The sequence below is a fragment of the Leopardus geoffroyi genome, chromosome A1 (genome assembly GCF_018350155.1).
Source record: "Leopardus geoffroyi isolate Oge1 chromosome A1, O.geoffroyi_Oge1_pat1.0, whole genome shotgun sequence".
In the NCBI taxonomy this organism is placed as follows: Eukaryota; Metazoa; Chordata; class Mammalia; order Carnivora; family Felidae; genus Leopardus; species Leopardus geoffroyi.
This window is the reverse complement of record NC_059326.1, coordinates 105477427-105500577: the sequence shown is the minus strand read 5'-3', so window position 1 is coordinate 105500577 and position 23151 is coordinate 105477427. Positions and strand designations below refer to the sequence as shown.

Below are 23151 nucleotides of genomic sequence, written 5' to 3'. Positions count from 1 at the left end.
TTAATCACAGGAAAATTCCTAGAATACTCTAATTATCAAGCCTATATTTAACATATGTTCTCAAAATTGATTTAAACTATTTTTGTTTAATGCCAATACCAACAATGAATTACATATTATTTATCCTGATTTCATAAATGAGAAAATTAAGTCACCATGAAAGGTTAACTGAAATCAACAATGACTCATGGGTTCCAACAGCTGACAATATAAATTTTAAAATGAGAGACATAACCAACAGGACCTGTAAAAGCAAAGAATTCATCCATCATATGCTTTATAGTTATGATTTCAAGTCTTTCTATTACAAAGAAGAAAAAATATGTATCTTCAGGTGCATTCAATATGCGGGAACAATGAGAGGGGGAAATTCACCTCAGGAATGATGAAGAAAGGTAGGCAAATTCTGACATTCCAGAACTGTATTTTATCTTTTACAAATTAAGATGTGTAAACCTTAAAGTTTCATACCGGTTTTGTTAATTTTTAAAAGATTTGCATTTTTTCCAAGAATATACGAAGAGCAAATGGATATTAGAAAATAAAAGAGCAGCTGCTGTTCTCCTTATACTTTTACTCCTGATGTAAATGTTCTCTGCCCCGTTTCTTTCACTTCCACTCTTGCTTCCTAGAGGAAACCAGTTTTAAAAGCTGTTTTCCTTTTTTTTTTTTCATTAGCATCAAAAGATAGTACTAAAGACCTACTACTCTCAGCCTGGTATTTTACTAATTGGCATAAAGTACATATTTATCTTCAATTTAAATTTGCTTTGTTAAAAATTACACATTCTGGGGTGCGTGGGTGGCTCAATAGGTTGATTCTCCAACTCCTTATTGTGGCTCAGGTCATAGTCTCACAGTCATGAGATTGAGCTGTATGCGAGGCTCCATTCTAAGTATGGAGCCTGCTTAAGATTCTCCTTCTGTCTCCCTCTGCCTCTCCCCTGCTCGCACTCTTTCAAGAAAAAAAAAAAAAAAAAAAAAAGAGAGATTCAAAAAACTGTATAATTTGTGATAGTAATAGAATAATGGAAGAAAACCATATAACCATTTCAGAAGATGTAGGAAATACATGGCAAAATTCAATATCCATGAACAAATATTCTCAGCAATTCAGAAATAGAACTTCCTCAATCTGACATCTTCAAAAAAACCACTAACAACTTCTTAGTTGTGATATACTGCACTCATTCCATTTAAGACTGAGAACAAGGTAATGATATCTATTCTCACCACTTCAATTAAACACTGCAGTGGAACTCCTAGCTAATTCAACAAAAGAAAGAAAAAAATCCTAAAAATTGTAAAGACAAAGTGTAAGCCATGTCTATTAACTGATGATACGTCTGTTTATGTTTAGCCAGATCACAGACTACTGGGATCTATATATATGTTATATATATATAGGGATCTTATATATGTTTCTATATATAAGAAACAAAAAAAAAAGGAAAATAAAGTTTACAAATACCGTTTGACACAAAGGACATGAAACATGTAAGGGCAAAGTTAATAATGTATATGCGAGACATCTATACAGAAATATACAAAACAAAACTTCATAAACTGGAAGATTCAATACTTTTAACATAACCATTCTTCCCAAAAAGATAAAAAAATTTTTTTAATGTTTATTTATTATTGAGAGAGAGACACAGAGCATGAGCAGGGGAGAGGCTGAGAGATTGAGAGACAAAGAATCTGAAGCAGGTTCCAGGCTCTGAGCTGTCAGCACAGAGCCCGACGCAGGGCTTGAACTCACAAATCACGAGATCGTGACCTAAGCTGAAGTCGGACACTTAACCGGCTGAGCCACCCAGGTGCCCTCCAAAAAGATTTTTTTAAAGATTTTTAAGTTTATTTTGAGAGAGAGAGTGAGAAAGGCATACAGAGAGGGGCAGAAAGAAAATCCCAAGCAGGCTCTGTGATGTCAGTGCAGAGCCGGATGAAGGTTTGGGTGTCACAAACAACGAGGTCACAGAGTATGAGATCATGACTTGAGCCAAACCCAAGAGTCAGATGCTTAACCAAACGAGCCACCCAGGCACCCCCCAAAATATTTTTAAGGCTGAAATCCCAAAGCCCCACTAAGATTTTATTTTATTTTATTTTTTTACTATTTAGCAGAAAACACCTAATTCAAAAATTTATGTAAAAATGCAAATGACCTAAAAGAGCCAAAACAATCTTAAAAAAAGAAAAACAAATTTGGAAGTCTCTGAAATTATAAAGCTAAGCAATCAATACTAACTAGCATAATAGGAGAAACAAAACTTATCAATGAAATAGCATATAGTCTATACAAAAACACAATAAATGTTTCAACAATGGCACAAAAATTAATTCAACAGAGAAAAGATAGGTCGTTTCAAAAAATGGTGCAGGAACAAGTGGATACGTACACAGTGGGGTAGCAAGAGGAGAAAACCACAACCTCTGTCGCGCTAATATTAAAAAATTCCTTTGATACTACTAATAGTCAAAACCTAAGCTACTATAAAGATTCTAGATAAAACAAAGAAGAATATCTTTAAGACCTTGGGATAAGCAAAAGATTTCAGGCCAGTAGATAAAAGCCGTACACAAAAACACAAGAATCTGGATTTCATCAAAATAGTAAACTTCTACACTCTGAAACATAGCATTAAAAAAATTATAAAAATGTAGAGGCAAGTCAAAAACTGGGGGGGAAAACCCATAATACAGATGTTACACAAATCACTTGTATTCAGAATATATTTAGAAACTCCTACAAATAAAAAAAGGTAACACAATTTAAATATTGGCAAAAGATTTGAATACATTACAAAAGAAGATATACAAGCGGTCATAAGCACATGAAAAGATACTTACCACAATTAATTATCTACAAGAATAGCTATAATTAAAAATACATAACAAGTGTTGGCAGTAACATGGAAAACTATTAAGTCTCATATATTGATGGTAGTATAAAATGGTAAAACCACTTCGGAAAACTATTTGGCAATTTCTTATAAATGAGACATATAAATACCCCATGAATCAACAAATCCACTCATAATCTCCCAACATGAATAAAAACATAGACATCGACACAGACTTGTCTAAGAATATTCTTGTCAAGCTTATTCATAATAGCCTCACACTAAAAATAACCCAAATGTCCAACAATAAGTACTAAATAAACAAATTATTGTTACTACAAATGCACAGTCATAAAACAGAGTAATATACAGTAAAATGTATGTAGTAAAATACTACACTACAGCAAACTACTAACATACAGAATGACATGGATGAATTCTAAAAATATTATATTGAGGTATGACACAAAAAGAGTACCTTTTAGGTAATAAAAGCCCACCCTGGGCTAGAGGTGAGGGAATGATTATGAAGGAAGTTTCCAGTATGATAAAAATACTTTGTATTCTGATTGAGCTAGGTTTATATACTTACCAAAACTCACAGAACTGTAAACCTAAAATCTACATTTCACTACGTGTGAATTTTACTTCAATAATATTGTTCTAATAAACTGTAAATCTACTTTCAACAACTATCATTTTAAAACTTAAAAAGTATACCCTAGTCAAAATGATATAGCAAAAAATCTTCACGCATGTTAGACTTCGAGAGAAGATTAAATGGATCCCAAGCAAGTTCATCAGCTCACTGATTACAACAAAAGGAGTCAAAAGTTACCTTTAAGATGAACCATGTGTTAAAGTTGTTTTTAAAAGGCACTTAAATTCATCTATATATCTTTCTGTAAAAAACAAAGAACCCAACCCTAATTCAGGATGAGCAAAGAACACCTGCAAAATGAATGGACAGACTGGTGACCCAAATTTTTCATCACCACCTAGCACCCTCCCTCCTCTCCATTCACTTCTGTGGTTGCTGAAGTGTAAGCTCACGGAATCCTAGTACTATAAGGCAACTCACAGGTCATTAAGCCAAACCCCTCATTTTACAGGAGTACACAGAGATTCAGAGAGGTCAGTGAGTATAATAGGTGACTGGTAAAGCAATGAAAAGACCAAAGTGATCTGCTATTTCGTCCCACAAGTAAAATCAACACTAAAAGACTGCCTATTACTATTAAGAATTAATTTAAAACTCCATGGAAAAAAACAAAGCTCTATTACAATTGTACTTTAAACTTAGGCAAAACACTAAAAATCTTTTCCTCAGCTTTTACCTGAAATAAAAAATTTCATGAATGATAAATGGGTAACAAAGGTTTTTGCAAAGTATCCAACATTTTACAAGAAACCGACCTTATCCTGTTTCTTTTTTTAAACAGGAGTCATTGGATTTGATACCTCACTTCCCAGTAAAGTATCTTGCCAATTTTTGTCGTAACGCATTAATCAACAATTACCTTAGCTTTTGCTGATACGAAACATAAAAATGAAAAACCCATAATTAACCAATGTGCATGTGCATGGTAAGGAGCAATTTTGATTAGGACCACATTTACTAATCCATCTTTGTAGAAAGTGGAATTATCAGATACAGCTATTATGAAACTATTATGAACATTCAGAACAAATGAATTCAACACAAATTATATAGAACCTTCAAAACTAAAGTACACAGAGACAAAAAACCCCACAAAACTACAGGCAGGAAGGGAGGAGCAGTACTTAACTATCTTTTGAACACGCGCTCTGGATGTCTTACTACCAATTATGCCACAAAACAGACATTTCTTAAACCACACATGGCTCTTAGAAGTTCTCATCACAAGGGAAATAACATGTTTTTCTTCTTTTTCCCTTCTATCTGTACGAGATGATAGATGTTAACTAAACTTATTGTGGCAACTAATTCACAATACCATGTAAGTCCACTCATTATGCTGTAAGATCTAAACTTCTTCAGTACTGTATTGTCATTACATCTCAAACTCTAAGAAAATAAAAACTACACATGGCTCAGTTTAGCAACTAATTCACAATACCATGTAAGTCCACTCATTATGCTGTAAGATCTAAACTTCTTCAGTACTGTATTGTCATTACATCTCAAACTCTAAGAAAATAAAAACTACACATGGCTCAGTTTAGCACTGCATGACTCTTTTTACCTGCTAGCAGGGACTAAATCTTGTCCATTAATGTGAAAGGTATTTTAATATTTAGAAACACCAACAAACCTGTCCAAGTCCAGTTAATTTCTTCTGAACTATTACACTTTCTTTTGTTGTAACTAGTGCTCTTCCTTGGATAAAAATTGCACAAGAAATCTTATTGTCCAAAATGATGTTAAAATATCAGTCAACAAATGATCATCCTCAGTGCCTCAGGTATGAGTAAGACTGAACAAAATCAAATTTTGACCCAAGTTTTCTATTAAAATGAACTGCTTTCAAAGAGGAGCTTCAAAGGAATTCGATGTAAAATACAAACTAATTCAACTATGAGGTAGAAAAACAATCCCATATAAAATTGGAAGGGTAATGGACTCAGTTAAAATAAAAGCTAATTTAACAAGGTGACACTGTGATGGGTTAATTTTATGTATCAACTTGCCTAGCCCTGGTGCCCAGACATGAGATCAAACATTATATTCTGAATGTTTCTGTGAGGGTATTTTTATTTCATTATTGTTTTTAAAGTTTATTTATTTTGAGGCAGAAAGACAGTGTGAGCCGGGGAGGGGCAGAGAGGGGGAGAGAATCCCAAGCAGGATCCAGTCAGTCAACATGGAGCCAGATACGGGGCTTGACCTCACCAAATGTGAGATCACGACCTAAGCCAAACCAAGAGTGAGATGCTTAACCAACTGAGCTACCAGGCAGCCCTGTGTGAGGGTGTTTTTAGAGGAGATTTACATTTAATTGGTGGAATGTAAATAAAGCAGTTTGCCCACCATAACGTGGGTGGGTCTCATTCCATCAGCTGAAGGCCTGAATGGAACAAAAACAAACCTCTACATAGCAAGAGGGAGTTCTGCAGGAGACAGCCTTCAGACATCAACTGAGAACACCTTGTCTCTGGGTCTCCAGACTGCTGACCTACCCTGCAGGTCTTAGATTTCCCAGCCTCCATTATTACATGAATCAAGTTCTTCAAATACGTCTTTCTAGACACACACAGACACAAACGCACCTTATTGGTTCTGTTTCTCTGGACACCCCAACTACAAAAGTATTACAAGGTAAATATACAGAAATCCATCATATTTCCATATACCAGCAAAAAACAGTAAGAAACTAAATCTTACAATAGCACAAAAACCAGGAAATACTAAAAAATATCCTCAAAATCTGTGTACTAAAACTTTAAGAACTAGAGAGAGATAAAGCATATTTATGAAATGAGAGCCCTAACAGTTGTTAATTCTCCCCAAGCTGATCTCTATACTGAACCCAAGTTCATCTAAATTCCAGCAAGACAGTTCTCAAAAATTGACAAGATAATTCTAAAATATATATGGAAAGGCAAGAGAACTAGAATAGCCAAGACAATTCTGAAAAGGGGCAAAGTAGAAGAAGCTATAATACCCGACTTCAGGCATTACTATAAACCACAGTACCAAGATAGTATGGTGTTAGATTAAGGGCAAACCTGCAGACAATGTACCAGGAGAGAGTCCAGAAACAGACTGACACATGTAGGGTCAATTAATTATTTTCCAGATTTACTGAGATATAACTAACATATAACATTGTATAAGATACACAACGTGATGGGGGCGCCTGGGTGGCTCAGTCAGTTAAGCATCGCAGTCTTCATTTCAGCTCAGGTCATGATCTCACAGGTTGTGTGTGGGATCGAGCCCACGTCAGGCTCTGTGCAGACAGTGCAGAGTGTGCTGCGGATTCCCTCCCTCTCCCTTCCCCTGCTCACACTCTCTCCAAAAAAATAAACCATTAAAAAGACACATAATGTAACGTGCTGATTCACATACATATTGCAAAATGTTTACCAGCATAAGGTTAATATATTCTTTACCCCACAGAATTTCCATTTGTGCTGTTGTTTTATGGTAAGAACATTTAAGATCTACTCTCAGGAACTTTCGAGTATACAATACTAATTATAGTCTGCATGTTGTATGTTAGATCCTCAGAACTTACTCTGCTTGTAACTTTAAGTCTGACCAACTTCCTCATCACTTCCTTTGCTCATCAACCCCTGGTAGCAACTTTTCTACAATCTGTTTCTAGGAGTTTGGCTTTTTTAGATTCCACATATGAGTGAGATTATATAGTACTTGCTTTTTCTAACTTATTTCACTTGGCACAATGCCCTCAAGATTCATCTATGTTGTTGCAAATGGCAACGTCTCCTTTTAAGGCTAGATAATACTCCGTTGTGTGTGTGAGAACGTGTGTTATTTTTTTCATGCATTCATTCACTGATGAACACTTAGGTTGTTCCCAAGGCTTAGCTATTGTGAATAATGCTGCAATGAACACAAGAATGGCAACATCTCTAACAAATAGTGATTTCACTTCCTCTGAATAAATATCAAGGAAGTGGGACTGCTGGATGATATGGTCGTTCTATTTTTTGAGGAACCTCCATCCTGCTTTCCACAGTAGCCATACCAATTTTCACTGCCAACAGTGCAACGGGTTCCCTTTTCTCTACATCCTCACCAGCACTTACAGTCTCTTGTCTTTTTGAAAATAACCATTCTAACAGGTGTGAGGTGATAATTCATTGTGGTTTTGATTTGCATTTCCCTGATTATTAGTGATGATGAGCTCCTTTTCATGAACTTGTTGTCTTCTTTGGAGAAACGTCTATTCAGGTACTTTGCCCATTTTTAGTTTTTATTATTTTTTTAATGTTTATGTATTTTTGGGAGAGACAGTGAGCGGGGGAGGGTCAGAGAGAGAGGGAGACACAGAAACCAGGTTCTGAGCTGTCAGCACAGAGCCCTACACAGGGCTCAAACCACAAACTGCAAGATCATGACCTGAGCCGAAGTCAGACACTTAACGGAATGAGCCACTGGGGCGCCTTGCCCATTTTAAAATCAGACTGTTTGGTTTGTTGGTATTGAACTATGTAAGTTCTTTCTCTATTTTGCACATTAACCCCTTATCAGATACATGATTTGCAAATATTTTCTCCCATCCTGTAGGTTGTCTTTTCATTTTGCTGATTGTTTCTTGTGCAGTTCAGAAGTTGTTGCTTTTTGTTTGATGTTTGCTTTTGTTATTTTGTTGATTTTTGCTTTTGTTCTTGTGCTTTTCCTGTTGTATCCAAAACATCACTAGCAAGACAAATGCTAAGGGGCTTTTCCCCTATACTTTCTTCTAGGAATTTCATGGTTTTAGGTCTTAAATTTAAGTCCTAAATCCATTTTGAGTTAATTTTTATGAGTGATTTAAGATACAGTTCCAATTTCTTTTGCATGTGAATATCCAGTTCCCATTTAAGAGCCTACTGTTTTTGCACTGAGTATTCTTAGCTCCCTTGTCAAATACTACATGACTCTATACGCATAGGTTTATTTCTGGGCTCTCAATTCTATTCCACAGGTCTATGTACCTTTTTATGTCGCTACAATACCATTTTGATTACTACAGCTTTGAAATATAGTTTGAAATCTGGAAATGTGAAGCTCCAGCTTTTTTTTCCCTCTCAAGACTGTTAGACTCTTCAGGGTCTTTTATGGTTCCATGGTAATTTTTCCCATTTCTGTGAAAAATGCCATTAGATTTTGACAGGAATTACATTGAATTAATATTGAAGGAACCTAACTGGCCATCAATAGACGAATGGACAAGGAGAATGTGGTATGCATACATAATGGAACATTACACAGCCATAAATAAGAATGAGATTGTGTCATTTGAGACAACATACATGGACCTAGGCAGGATTACGCTATGTGATCTAAGTCAAACTGACAAAGACAAAAAAACTATGATTTCACTAAGTGGAATCTAAAATAACCAAAAAAAACAAACAAACAAACAAAAAAAAACACCCTACCTAAACTCCAGATGAATAAACAAACAAAAAGCAGAATTCAGACCTATAAATACTGGTAACAAACTGATGGTTGCCAGAGGGAAGGCAGATGGGGAGTTGGGCAAAGTGAGTGAAGAGGAGAGGAAGATACAAGCTTCCAATTATGGAAGGAATAAGTCAGAATGGGAATAAAAGGCACAGCACAATACTCAATATATTGTAATAGCGATGTAATGACACAGATGGTAGTTACCCCTGTGAAAATATTATAATGTAACAACTTGTCAAATCACTAAGTTGTGTATCTAGAACTATGTAACATTGTGGGTCAGTGAGTCAAGTACACTCAAAAAAAAAAGGTTCAAAATTTCTAACTAATAAAAATCTCCAGGGGCGCTTGGGTGGCGCAGTCGGTTAAGCGTCCGACTTCAGCCAGGTCACGATCTCGCGGTCCGTGAGTTCGAGCCCCGCGTCGGGCTCTGGGCTGATGGCTCAGAGCCTGGAGCCTGTTTCCGATTCTGTGTCTCCCTCTCTCTCTGCCCCTCCCCCGTTCATGCTCTGTCTCTCTCTGTCCCAAAAATAAATAAACGTTGAAAAAAAAAAAAAAATCTCCAGAAAGTTGTTAGCCACCGAACAGACGAAAATGAAGTTTGTGACCAAACATCCTTTGTTTACTGTGGATGAAATGATCAATATATATAATATGAATCATCTATATACTCTACTGTATCTGTGGAAATTTCATAAAATAAAGGTTTTGTTGAGGTACTGAGGAAGAGACAAATCAAAAGGTCAAAATAACGAAAAAGTAATAAACTTAGGAATGAGAAAGTAAACTATTTAACATTTACTGTTCAAAATTCATCTAATGTTTAGAAAACACACCAGAATTTTACAGCAATAAACCACCTACTTCTGTATACTGACCAATCAGTTTATCCAAAGCCACCTTGTGTTAACATTCTGAGGAACGATTTTGAGAATACAATGGGGCAATAATGGACCCAAAAGGATCTAATATCCATTTTGGTTACTGTTCTAGGAAATACATTCTAATACCCTGGTTTACCAATACACAATACTTTGTGTGCCTGTTAACACTGGTCAAATTTGCTGTATTCTGTTGTCATTATTAAGTCAAGTAGAGAAAGATGTGTGAACTAACACGGAATCTTCTGACTAGGACTGAGTGCTATATTACCACTGTAACTGATCACTTTAAATATTAAACTTGAAGAGTCAAGACATAGAGCCCTAATTCTGCAGTAGACAATTTCAGAATGAGATTCAAGTATTTTTAATCATTAAAGACTGGCAAAATTGAAATGCCACTAAGTAAGTCAAAGAGAAAACCCAAATGAAAAATTATTTACAACTACTTGCCAGATTCACATTTGAGCCACTTGTGGTTTGTTAAGTCATGTTTTTACTAAACTGAAAACACAATGTTATGCTGAAGTCTAATAAAACCTCATAATTCAACTGTTACAGAACTGCTTTTTACAGCTTCTTCAAACATTTCACTGATCTGGAAAGCTGTAATTTGAAAGAAATTAGCAATAAAAGGAAAGAACTATGGAGCTTATTTCTAAGTTACAACTCATTGCTTGGTGATGACAGGAATGAATAGTTACATAATAGACTAAACAAAAAATTGCACAATCAATGATAATCTGATTTTACTAATACAGAAAGCACTTTCTGTCACTTAGAATCCATGTGAAAAATGTTACGATTACTTCCAATATTTAGTTTTACCTATATACAGAATGAGGAGGTCTTCAATTATTTCAGCAAAATGATATCAAAGTATATAAAGACAATCCTGACATACTGCAGAAACTTAAAGATTCATCAGTAAAACCTGCATAACATTTAAATTTGTTGAAAAAATTAGTGTGTTTCATTTTCGCTCTCTTCATCCATACAAATTACACATGGGACTAACAACTGTGATGCATTAAACCTGATAATATAGGTCAAAAGCATGTTATCATGCCCAGCAGTTATGTTTCAAAAAATAATTGCCACTATTATCTGAACACAGCTCCAAGAAAATAGGATCTTGTCTGACAGTGATGGTTACAAACCCAGTGCCTGTCACCAAGAGCTCAACAATTACCTGTTGAGTGACAGAAATACAAGTAATATAAAATTTCATCTTGGTCATTTATGTTGATTTTACATGTTCAGAACTACTCCTCTGAATTTGGTGTAACCTGGATTTTTATTTGAAACTGTACTAATCTCTGTTTTCAACTTAACCCTCAGGTCATATAACACAATACAATGAACGACTAGTATTTACACTTTCATGTTATAAAAGGCTGCCTCTGCTTGTCCACTATGTCATAAACAAGTTCATATTCACAGACTAATTATTTGTGGATGGAAGAACTTTGGCCTGTGACATCTAGAAAATGCAGATCTCAGTGAAAGCAGCCGCTGGCCAGCACCATCTGGGTTGCGGAACTCGTTGAACATGACGCAGGTCAATTCTGTAAAACCCAGGTCTCAACACGGACAGGATTTGTGGCACAGTAAAGAGCCCTGGCTCCTGACTATCTGTACAATGTATGTGTCTGTTGGGCTAAGGACTATGCCAGAGATGAAGGTAAAGATGTGCCGAAGTTACTCAGCACTGCTCGTCTTATTCTGTGCAGGGAGAGAACTGAGGGGATGATGCTCTCACCTGCTAGTAGTTGTAATGATTATCCAAACATCATTACTAAAATCTAATCAAGCCCAAAACTAAGCATCTTATATTTTTTAAGTTTTGACTCTTTTTTTTTTTTTAAAGAAACCCTGAATGTTGTTATATTATTTTTATCCTAGACTTCATAACTGGACATTATATTTGTTTATAAGTTAGCAGTTATTTCATATTTAAAAAAACTACACTTTTATAAATTGGTATCTGTTTAATCTCCAAAATGTACTGTTAAAGCCAATGTTAAGGTTACTTGGTAAACTTAAACCTCTCCTATGGCAAAAAGCACATAGGAAAAGTATACATTTCACATACTGCAACACAGCTGGAAATATACCCTAGAAACCAAGAATAAAATATTATTCAATATTAGTAAAATATAAATCAATGTATAACTTAAGAATCAAGATAAACTGGGGCGCCTGGGTGGCGTAGTCGGTTAAGCGTCCGACTTCAGCCAGGTCACGATCTCGCGGTCCGTGAGTTCGAGCCCCGCGTCGGGCTCTGGGCTGATGGCCCAGAGCCTGGAGCCTGTTTCCGATTCTGTGTCTCCCTCTCTCGCTGCCCCTCCCCCGTTCATGCTCTGTCTCTCTCTGTCCCAAAAATAAATAAAAAAACTTTGAAAAAAAAAAAAATTTAAAAAAAAAAAAAAAAAAAAAAAAAAGAATCAAGATAAACTGTTGAACACTACCTCAAGTAGTTCTTTATATTAATAAGATAACTAGGCAAGTTCAAAAGGAGTCTCTCCAAATTAAAACCACTATAGACAGCAACCACAACTTTTCAGTAAAATATTTCCTTGTTAATTCCCTTAATAATCAATCATAGAAAATTGAGATGGGCCTCAAAACATCACTATTCCCATGATACCCTTCCATTTCTCCATTAGATATCTAAGCCTTCAGCACCCTGACCCTATGGACACTTCTAGCTCCATTCCTCTCTTCCCTATGTAGCCCTTTTAAGAGAGGAAGTGAAAATCAATCCTCAGTGATGGGGCTAGAGGAGATCCAAACTTGGCACTCTTGGTCCCAACCCACTAAAAGACAAAGTAGTTTACAGTTACAAATGGCAAACAAACTCATACCTATACATGAGTTTTAAACCCTAGCTCTCTCCCTCTTTTTCTCCTTAGAAAATTATGTCAGATAAGGATTCCTGGGTGCCTGACTGGCTCAGTCGGTGGAACGTGTGACTCTTGATCTCAGCGTTGTGAGTTTGAGCCCCATGTTGGGTGTACACATTACTTAAAAAAGGGGGGGTGGTGGGATTCTTGTTCCAGAGACATTCCCAGTCTGGAATTTGATCTAACCATCCTATAGTGTCATTTACTAAGTTCCTGTCTCCCTTGCATATTATATAAAATGCTTCCTGGAGCTACAGGCAATGACATAGTACAGATTCAATTTCTCAGAAAACAATGGTTCAGATACTTTTATTGAGTAAAGGGCTTACAAAGTTGGAACATTTTAATTTTCTTTCCTTCACTTATCACATAGAATAATTATCAGAGAACAAATCTCATCAATTTCTTGCTTACACTGAGTTTAGGTAAGGACACTTTCATTCAAGAAAGCTTGATTCAACAGGAGATTCTTTATGTTTATTTATCAATTTTGCTAATAAGTTAGTTCCCTAGCATTCTTCAAAGGTAAAAAAAAAATGAAAAGATCTTTTTTTGTGGTGTCTGTGAACCTAAGGATTTTATCATATATTATATCTTCATTCAAAACAGTTATTAGTAGTAGTACTGCTGTTCAAATTATCCAAACTTAGGTCAGTGTTAGCTTCTTCAAGTTGGCTCCTGGGTCCTTTTGACCTGAAACCAAGCACCTTTGTTACCTCTCTACTTTCCAAAAGAGGTCTAGGCTCTTGTAGTACATTTCCTGCCCAGATCTGGAAATCAATTGTTTCTCTAAGGTCCCCTGGTTCCTCTGAATGAAAATACACAACATAGGCACTAGGGGTGCTCACTGCTACTGGGCTGGTCATTTGTTACAGGGAACTTTTATGCAAAGAAATAAGCGACAGGGACTTTTGGAATAAAACGTGTGAATCACAACAATATATTCAACTTAGAATCATGACTATAGGATGCAATATATTCTCACCAGATTTAGACTTGTATCTACTTTGTGGAACATAAATAAATCCCATTACGGCTGTCCATGAAGCAGATAGAGGTGACAGAAGGGGCTTACAGTCATTGAAAAAAAACTCCACAAAACTTTCACTTCAGGTGATGAAACAACTTTTTTATATTCTGTCAAGGATCAGCCAAATTTCCAAAGTCACCAACAAGTGAAAACTGAATGCCTTCTAGCAAAGTTTCAAAGTTTGTGGTCAAAGTCTCTAAAGTACGTGTACTCATGGATATATATAAAAACTACTGGCAGTATCAAAAGATGAAATGGCATTTCAGTCATGATGTAGGAGAATCTATGCTTCCCCTAAGTCTGTGTTCACATGGAGAAGAACAGTCTGTGGGATTCATGCTGCTAACGGCTTCATGCCCCAGTGCCCCCATTGAGGCTTACAACCTAGACTGGAAAGCCTGAAGATAGGGACAAGTTCTTTGGTGACTTGCTGGTCCCCACAAGTACCTAACACCGCATTCATTTCTCCTTTCACTTCTATTGCCCAGAATGGAAGTAGCGGAAATAAAAGAAGCATGGGGCACCCAGTACGCAAGAAGCCAAAAAGAAAGTCTCACTGTAGCCTGACGAAACACTTTTGGACAAATCCATACCTTACACCACAATATGGCTCAGTGTAGACTCATGTACACATAAAACTTCAGCCAACAGTCATGCATGCTCAGCACGGCCATAATCATATTGCTACTAGCTTCCCCCAGGGCCACAGTGATTTGGATATTCTGGTAAGTAAGAAATAGGAAGACGATGAGGAAGAATGAAAGGCTCAATGTAGTTCTCTAAATAGCTGATGCAGATAAAACAGAAATTGTGTATACATAATGTCAAACTGATCTGTAAAATAGGTGAGGCAGATGGTATAGGTTGATCCTCTTGTCAGTCGGTCCACTCTGACAACTTTACAGGAGCTGCTAAAGTCCATGTGCTCCCCTTTCTCTAGGGATCTCCTCATTCCAGCTAAATGACGGGTTCTGATTTGGAAAATGGAATTCTTCTCTTCTTGTTCCAAGAGTTCCCAAAGCCATTCCCCTGATCTCCTGGGTTCTCTCCCTTGGCAGGAGGGGGGCGGGGGCGAGGTAAAAATCTCACAAGGCGGATCTTGTGGACTCCAACGAAAGAGGGCTCAGGGCACCCAAAGAAGAGACCAAGACTTGATAGTGTGGATTCCGAGTTCTGGGCGTAATATACCAGCTGTCAGGTCATGGGAAAAGAACTCTGTCAAAGTTCCCCTAAATGGGAAGAATGAGGTTACACCTATAGAATACTAAACAAATAAAGGATGCATGCCACTCATCTAAGGGCTGAAATCTGGGAGGAGGCAATAAGGGGCAACCCAACTGAGAAGAAATTGGTTAGAAGCTCCATTCTTGCTACAAAATACATTAAGCATCCTAAGTAACTGGACACATACATGTTTTTGTATGGGCTGAAATAAAATTTTATATTTAAATATACTAGTTTGAAAGTGCTCAGTATCATTTCTCACCTATACAGACCTATGTTGCTTTTTGAAAGGTAAAAAATAATTTAAAAATTTAAACCTCACTTTATTAGTAACAGTAATCTCGTAACAATGATGTGAGAAGACTGAATTTACCTCCTCGGACAAATCCGTTAGTAGCTATTGCTGATGTAGACAATCCTGTGATAGTTGTCACAACAGTGGCCATTATAATTACAACAACCGACAGACCTTGAGGGGAAAAGAAAAGAGGCTGAGAAATACTTATTTCAACTTGCTATATCTAGAAAAGGTTAATAAACCTAATTTACTTTATAGTGAACAATTTACTTTATAGTGAACAATTACCTTATTTTTACCCCATTTTAGAAAAATCAAACCAAAATTATAAAAAAAGGAACATTAAGACAACAATCTGATACAAAGAAAAAACAGCGTACAATAATTTCTAATTGTTTGAATTTTAGGAGGTTCCCAGGCTAGATGAGCACACAGCTACTCGGCTTACTCATTCTCAAGTCTATCAAGCAGTATGGAACTTCGCTTACCTATTCCAGCTTGACCCACAATCCACGACAACCTAATGAAGAGCATCACACCCCAAATGTTCAACATACAACGTACCTAGAAAAGAAAAGAAGCCAAGTTACAGATGAAGCAAGTGATCAAACATAGTACATCAGTAAATGTTAAACTAGCCAAAAGGAGGATAACATACATTTAGAACTATAGAAAATCACTTTAAATCTCTTATCCTTTTCTTTATATTATTTTTAAAAGAATTTACTGAGAGCTAAAATGTAAGCTAATTTAATGATAATATAACACACACACAGCAGCAAAAGCAACTGAACAAGGTAAAAGGGTATTTTAAGACTTCAACCCTAAGAAAGTAGTTCCTGTTCCCATTTATCAAAGCAACTAGGTTTAATTTTTGCTTGTTCTTTATCAACAGACTTATTTCCTGATTCCTTCAGAAGACTGAGGTATTACAAAATATCTGTCAACACAAAATGCCAATTGTTCACACATGTTTTATTTTTTAAAGTATATTTATTTTTAAGTAATCTCTACACCCAGTGTGGGGCTCAAACTCACCACCCCAAGATCAAGAACTGCACACTCCTTTGACTGAGCCAGCCAGGTGCTCCTCACACATCTTTTAAAACTCTCAACTATTTGACAGAGGTTTCTGTATTTATTTTTACTTTTATTTATTATGCTTACACATAGAACATAGTCTTCTAAAATATGAACATTTAAGAATAGGCAAAGAGCACTACCTGGAGCTTCACATTTACTCTGTTCATTAAAAGTGATGAAAGTACTCCTAGAAGTGGGACTTCTCCTCGACTTCTTTTCTAAATGTCAACACAACTCTTAAGTACCCCCAAAGTCTAAATGGGAGGGCCTTTTAGTTCACCTGTCTACTCTAGTCAGTTCCTTAGTGCCTATGTGAACACAGAAAAACAGAAGCAAATCTGAAACTAAGTCACTCAAACCTATCTAGTGAAGTGACCTCAACACTTAAGAAAACAATTTCTCCTTTATTTTGCTCCTCATTAACTTTTATACATTTCTCTTCGAGAAAATAATGGCATAGCAGAAAAGGAAGCAGGAATCTATCAGCTCTATTGCCCGTTCAGCTTTCTTGATTCTGATGGTTCCAACAATTTCATCATTTCATACTTAATTTCTGACAAATGACAATATGTGAGATTTATAAGAGGTAACAGAATATAATTTAGAGGAAATCAACTATAGTATGATTCCATTAATACATATATCCTGTTTCCTTTACTGAATTTAATACAAGAAAAAGAGGTACATGTTATTAATATGGTCTTCTGTAACAGACAAGCTCTCTTAAGAAATGATAAGAATATTAGGAAGATTTTCTAATAAAAAGAAATGTTGTAACTCTAAAATTAAGTCTATAGGTACGTACTAATACACCCTTGATCCAGCCAAACTTCACAACTCCTTTACTTTCCGCAGCATACGTGACCACAGCATCTCTGGTTGGAGTACTTTCTTCCCCATTGGCAAAGCCATCCTCAAAAGGTTCCTGGTTATAAAAGAAGTGTGAATTATTCATTATTTGAAGTTCACAATCACCTGATAAAGACAAATATCACTAAATACATTTAGTCATGTTTAAGAGGATACAGATTTCCAAGAATCAAGGGAGTCTGCATATTTTACCTAAGAAAAAAAATGTACAGCACATATTTTACCTTAAAAAAAAAATGTAGAGCAACAAAGTAGAGGAAAACCTTAATTAATGAGTGTTTAAAAAATTTAAATCTTATCATGACAGTAAACCCATTTTCATCATTTCAAATTTTAATTACACTTTGGTGGTGTCTGGAGAACAAATACTGTTTGCTAAGTATAGGCTTAGCTAAGTAAGTCAATTCAGACCTTGTTTCTCTGGCCACAACTTTACAGTATTTGGTTTGCATCCTTCCTACAAATGAAATTACAACATTAACAATTTAAAACTCCTCATCACCAATGAACAGGTTTCCCCCTATAGTCCGTTATAGCCGGATTCCCAAGATTCATTCCTAACTCCTGCCTTTACGCACTCTTCATCTGCATTCAACCATTTAGTGCTTTTTTTCCATTGTAATTTTTCTCAGATTCAGACATGAACTGGTTTTTATCCTTCATGTCTGATTGTATTATTCTTATATTTTGTTCTCTAACTTCCCTCTCTCTCTCCCTCTTCCTTTAGTTTTCTTGTTCAGTTCCAATACACCCAAGATAAATGACACATTTCCAAACCAGGAACAACGTTATTAAACAGATCATGAAGGGTGAAGGGAGGTGTTGGGGCAGGGAAAATGCTTTATGTCTAGAATCATGTCCCTGACACTATCCCCATAATTTTTCTTTACCTGTATGTCAACAGCAGGGAACAAAATACAGCTGTGTTTTTAATCTCATTCTTTAAACGGAGAAAAATCAACTAAATTATCATATAACCCTCAAACTTGTCATCCAGATTTCCTACCATACTTTTTTAAGCCATTTTCAGTGGTTCATACTCTCTAGTGATTTCCTAATACAAATATTTTTCACAGAAATGAGCTACACCAGATGCTGTGTTACCAGAGAGAAAAATCTATGTCATACCCCTAACTTTCCTTTTTTGCTTGACCAATATCTATTAGGCAAGTAAACTCATTAAATTCCATTTAATGTATTGTATTTCTTAAGATCAACCTGGATCAGTTCTTACATTCCATATTTAGTTGAATGACTACTAATTCTTAGGTTTTGAAGCCACAGAAGAAACATTGTAGGTTAGATGCAATAATTTCTTTAAATATATTTTTTCAAATTATTTTACCTAGGCTTTTTAATGACAATAAAAAAATAATCTAATTTTCAACTAATCCTCATTCTCCATTAAAAGACAAGGCAATAACTTCAGCTACGTGAAACATACAAAAAACAAGTCCGCCTAAGATCACGAAGAACTTAAACGTGAATGTTAGTGTTAACCACAAATCTGTGATAGTTGACAGAGTTCTAAAAACAGAACCTACGGGACATAAATTATAATAATTGCCCTTATAACTCACAGTTTCATAACTACTATCTTCGGCATCAATGATTACGGTTCCGTACTCTAAGAAGATTGCCCCAAGCGTATGGTATATAGAACCACTCCCATTAACAAAAATTAATTAACTTAATCTGCTATACTTTTTTCACAGATTTATGGAGATATAATTCATATACCACACAACTCACCCAATTAGAGTACACATGTCAATGACTTTTAGAAAATTCACCAAGTTTCACCATTATCACCACAATCACACAATCAATTTTAGAAAATTTTCATCATCTCAAAAAGAAATTCCAAGCCCATCAGCAGTCATTCCCATTTCTCCTTTGCTCCAGCTCCTGGCAATCACTTATCAACTTTCTGCCTGTGTGGATCTCCTATTCTGACATTTCATACAAATGGAACGGAATCATGTGATGTGTGGCCTCTGTCTGTGGCTTCTTTCACCCAGTGTAACCGTTTTTCAAGATTCATCCATATGTTGTTTCAGTACTTCACTCCTTTTTATTGCCAAATAATATCCCATTGTATGGATATACCACATTTGTCTATTTGTTCTTCACTTGATGAACATTTGAGCCCATTCCACATTATGGCTCCTATGAAATATGCTCCTGTGAACATGTGTGCACAAGATTTTGTGTGGACATACATTTTCATTGGAATTGAAAACAGAATTTTCAATTCCAGTGGAATTGCTGGCTCTCATTTTTGAAATGACTACTTCTGGTCATTTTTTTTCTTTGGTATCAGACTGCAGAGTGTCACTCCTCATTTCAGTCAGTCCATGTGCCTTTTGTTATTCCCCTTCCTCACTTAGCATCTGGTATAAACAATGTAATCAGTAACCATAACTGTTAGAAACACGTATAGGCAAGGAAAAAAAATGTGACCAGAGGCCTGTGTGACTCAATCACAAGAGCAACCCACTTTGGCTTTATTTCCACCGTTGAAGGTGTTCTGGACGGTACAACATCGATGACGATCACTCCCCACTCAAAAAAAAAAAAAAAAAAAGACTCCTCATAGGCATGGATGACTCAACAGTTCCATTATTCAAATAAAGCCAGAATAAAAATTTCTCCCTGTTAATTCAATCAATTGTAAAGCAGACAGAAGCTCCTTGGCTTTCACTCTAGGGTATGTGGTGCTCTGCCCTTAACTTGTAAATAGAGACGTTATTATATAATCTTCCAAGTATTACAAAAAAAATAGTTTCTATAATATCCAAAAATACCTCTTCCTTTCCATTTTTATTTAAAAAGAAAAAGACATATATATGTCATAAGCTAACTTTTCCAAGGTTAAGTATTAATGTGAGTCTTTTTTTTTTTTTATGTTTCTTTTGAGAGAGAGACAGAGAGACAAAGAGCAAGCTAGAGAGCATGAGTAGAGGAGGGGCAAAGAGAGAGGGAGACACAGAATCCCAAGCAGGCTCCAGGCTCTGAGCTGTCAGCACAAAGCCCCATGTGGGGCTTCAACTCACAAGCCATGAGATCATGACCTGAGCTGAAGTCTGATGCTTAACAGACTAAGCCACCCAGGCGCCCTAATGTGGGTGTCTTTTTAACAATGCAAAAAGCACGCAGGCATCTTAAAATTTTTGCCGTGGGTGTTTATCAGAATTCCACATCAAAGTTGAAGATCTAGTGATAACTATGCAAATTTCCACTATACTATGAACAACTGTATTCAAAACATGAAGATTTTCCTGCATGTATGAAAGCAGTATTTTAGAATAAACATGACTCCACATAAAATGAAAGTTATCTTCCTTTCCACGTCCCAATGCTCTATTTAAAAACCGTTACTAATCTCTAGCATACAATTAAAAAATTATAATCAAGTATTTATTACTTATAGTTCAATCAATACATTTAAATATAATAGAATTGGGTTCACATGGTATTAATTTCCTGCAGTAACACGAAATCAAAGTAGAATACACATATTTTGTTCCTTTACATAAATTAATTTCAGAAAAAGAATGAAAATGTCAGTGTGGGATTCTGCATACATACAAAAAATTGTTTAAAAATCTTATAATCAGAAAATTTCACATTTACCATTAAGAAATAAAATTATGCTGATACAAAGGTACATAAATAATATCTTCAACCCAAGTAACATTTTCACAGTTATGATCGGTTTGTGTTTTTTACTGTTTTTCACATAATGGATAAAAGGTCAAAAATAAACAACATAATTGAATTTTATGGCTAATACCATATCAAATGAGATGGACCAAGTGGACCAAATTAATTTGGATTTATGTGGGGAAAAATCTTTCAGAAAATATCAATTGTGATTCTGAGTCTACCAAACAGGACTGCTGTTCGGGGTGAGGACAGAATGGGGAAGAGAGGAAGAGACAGGAAAACAATAAAAGACCCAGAGAGTTAGGCCCTCAGTAAGTGGAAGGATTTCGAAATGAAAGAAATAGAGATACTAGTAAATTATGTTAGCCTGAAAAGGGAATGATTAATTCAGCTGGACATGCTCAATTTGAAGAGTCATGAGACAATTAAAGAGTTCTATCAGGCTGTTAAAAAATTCATGACTGGAACTTAGGAGAGGGGCCAGGGATGAAGAGCAAGTGGGCGAAGCTATGGAAACAAAATGAAAAAAGAAACTTACAGAGAGAAAGAGTGAGGAGTTGACCATTTTTCTGAGGACACAGAAAATACAAAAATGAAAAGGAACTCTGGTCTCCATGGCCATTATTTCTTTGCAGAGTAGAGAAAAAAGTTTTTGCAGTATGGGTAATCTCCTCTCCCTTCTCAACTCGATCATTCTTTCTCCTTTAACGATGGTTAACTTTTTACCACACAATGACCACCTCCTCCCACCCCCCCCCCCCACCCCACACACACACACACACAAAACCACCAGTACGAACCATTAACAAATACCCAGCCAAATTTGCTGAAATATTACAGCACATTCCTCAATGACGGCCAACCTGGCTTCACCCCACCACAACACAAAAATAGCTTTAATACATCCCAAGACTTCTCTGCTGCCACATCTAATGTACATCTTTCAGTCACTCTCCATTCAACTTTTGAAACGCATTTCACTGCTGACTCCTCTTTCTTGAAACATTTCTTCCAGTGCCACACTTTCTCAAAGCATCTTCTACCCAGCAATTAAATATAACACTTGGTCCTAGACTCATCTCCTTTTCTTATTCTGTATTTTCTTTCTATGGTCATTTCACCAAACCCATGGCTTTAAACACTATCTGTATGTGAAGTAAAAAAGATGGCTCCTATTCATTTCCAGATCAGACCTACCCTCTGAATTTCAGGCCAGAATACACATAATGGTGTGCCACTTGGATATTTTTTTTTTTCTATTCTAATTCTTATGAAATGAGAAAAAGAAATTGTCAATGTGCTATAAACAGCAACTTTCCTCTGCATGAAAAGAAGGAAACAGTTTCTCTTTTTTGGATTAGGTTCAGTAAACACCTAACTATCAAAAAAAGTATTTGATGAGAAAAATAGCAAGGTCTTAATAATTAAAACCTTAATAGTATAAATGTATGTTAGATTCCTCAATGGATATCTAAAAAAATTGTTACAAAGTTTCAGTTTCCAAACCAACAATTAAACATAAATTCACCCATTTAAATTACCTTTTATGTATCAAATGTCATATTTCAATTCTGTTTGATCTAAGACACTACCCATAGTCCACTAAGATTAATCATCATTTCTCAGCATAAAAAAAAAGCCACTTATATATGAAGCTACTCTTTCTTCCCTAACAAAACAATTTTCTTCAGAATTTTTAAAACAACTTATGATGAAACCAGATTTGTTTTCAAAACAATGGATAAAAGTCAAGCTTTAGAAAAAAAATACTTGACCACGTTTTCAAAACATTACCACTGAAAACTTTAATACTGCTTTAGACTAGCTCTGTAACCTGGAGTGCAAGGCTGTCCTGTATGTACATCCTTCTCAGGTCCCAAATGTGCACATCATTGCACTTCTCATTGTTAAATGCTTTAGCTCACCTTACATTAAGATGTCATTTATTTCTCTTTCTTTGAATACCCCAGTCACTAAATCCACAGAATTTTCATCTCTAGCATACAATGTAGCATAGATGGTCTTTACAATATACAGGAGAAAGATACTAATACTCATGAAAGATGACCGTGCAGGGATAAGAATGAGTTGGTAAGGTGTTTATCACTGTGCAAAGAAACGTCAAGACCGTTTCAACACAGCAACTTCTGAATAGTTAAAATACTAATAAAATACATTTCTAGTCATGTTTATTAGAATGGTAATAAATCTAATTTATTT

The 23151-nt window shown here is 35.8% G+C and overlaps 1 protein-coding gene across 2 annotated transcripts in view; it reads right to left on the bottom strand.

Annotated features, from left to right (window-relative positions):
• SLC12A2 (solute carrier family 12 member 2) overlaps positions 1 to 23151 on the bottom strand; it is a 107979-nt gene that overhangs the window by 62081 nt on the left and 22747 nt on the right. For both annotated transcript variants that reach the window (XM_045487630.1, XM_045487638.1), the window contains exons 2-4: positions 17198 to 17317; positions 15798 to 15873; positions 15385 to 15480 (exon numbers count right to left, since the gene is read on the bottom strand). In XM_045487630.1, coding sequence (XP_045343586.1) covers positions 15385 to 15480; positions 15798 to 15873; positions 17198 to 17317 — 292 coding nt within the window. The remainder of the gene's footprint in view (positions 1 to 15384; positions 15481 to 15797; positions 15874 to 17197; positions 17318 to 23151) is intronic.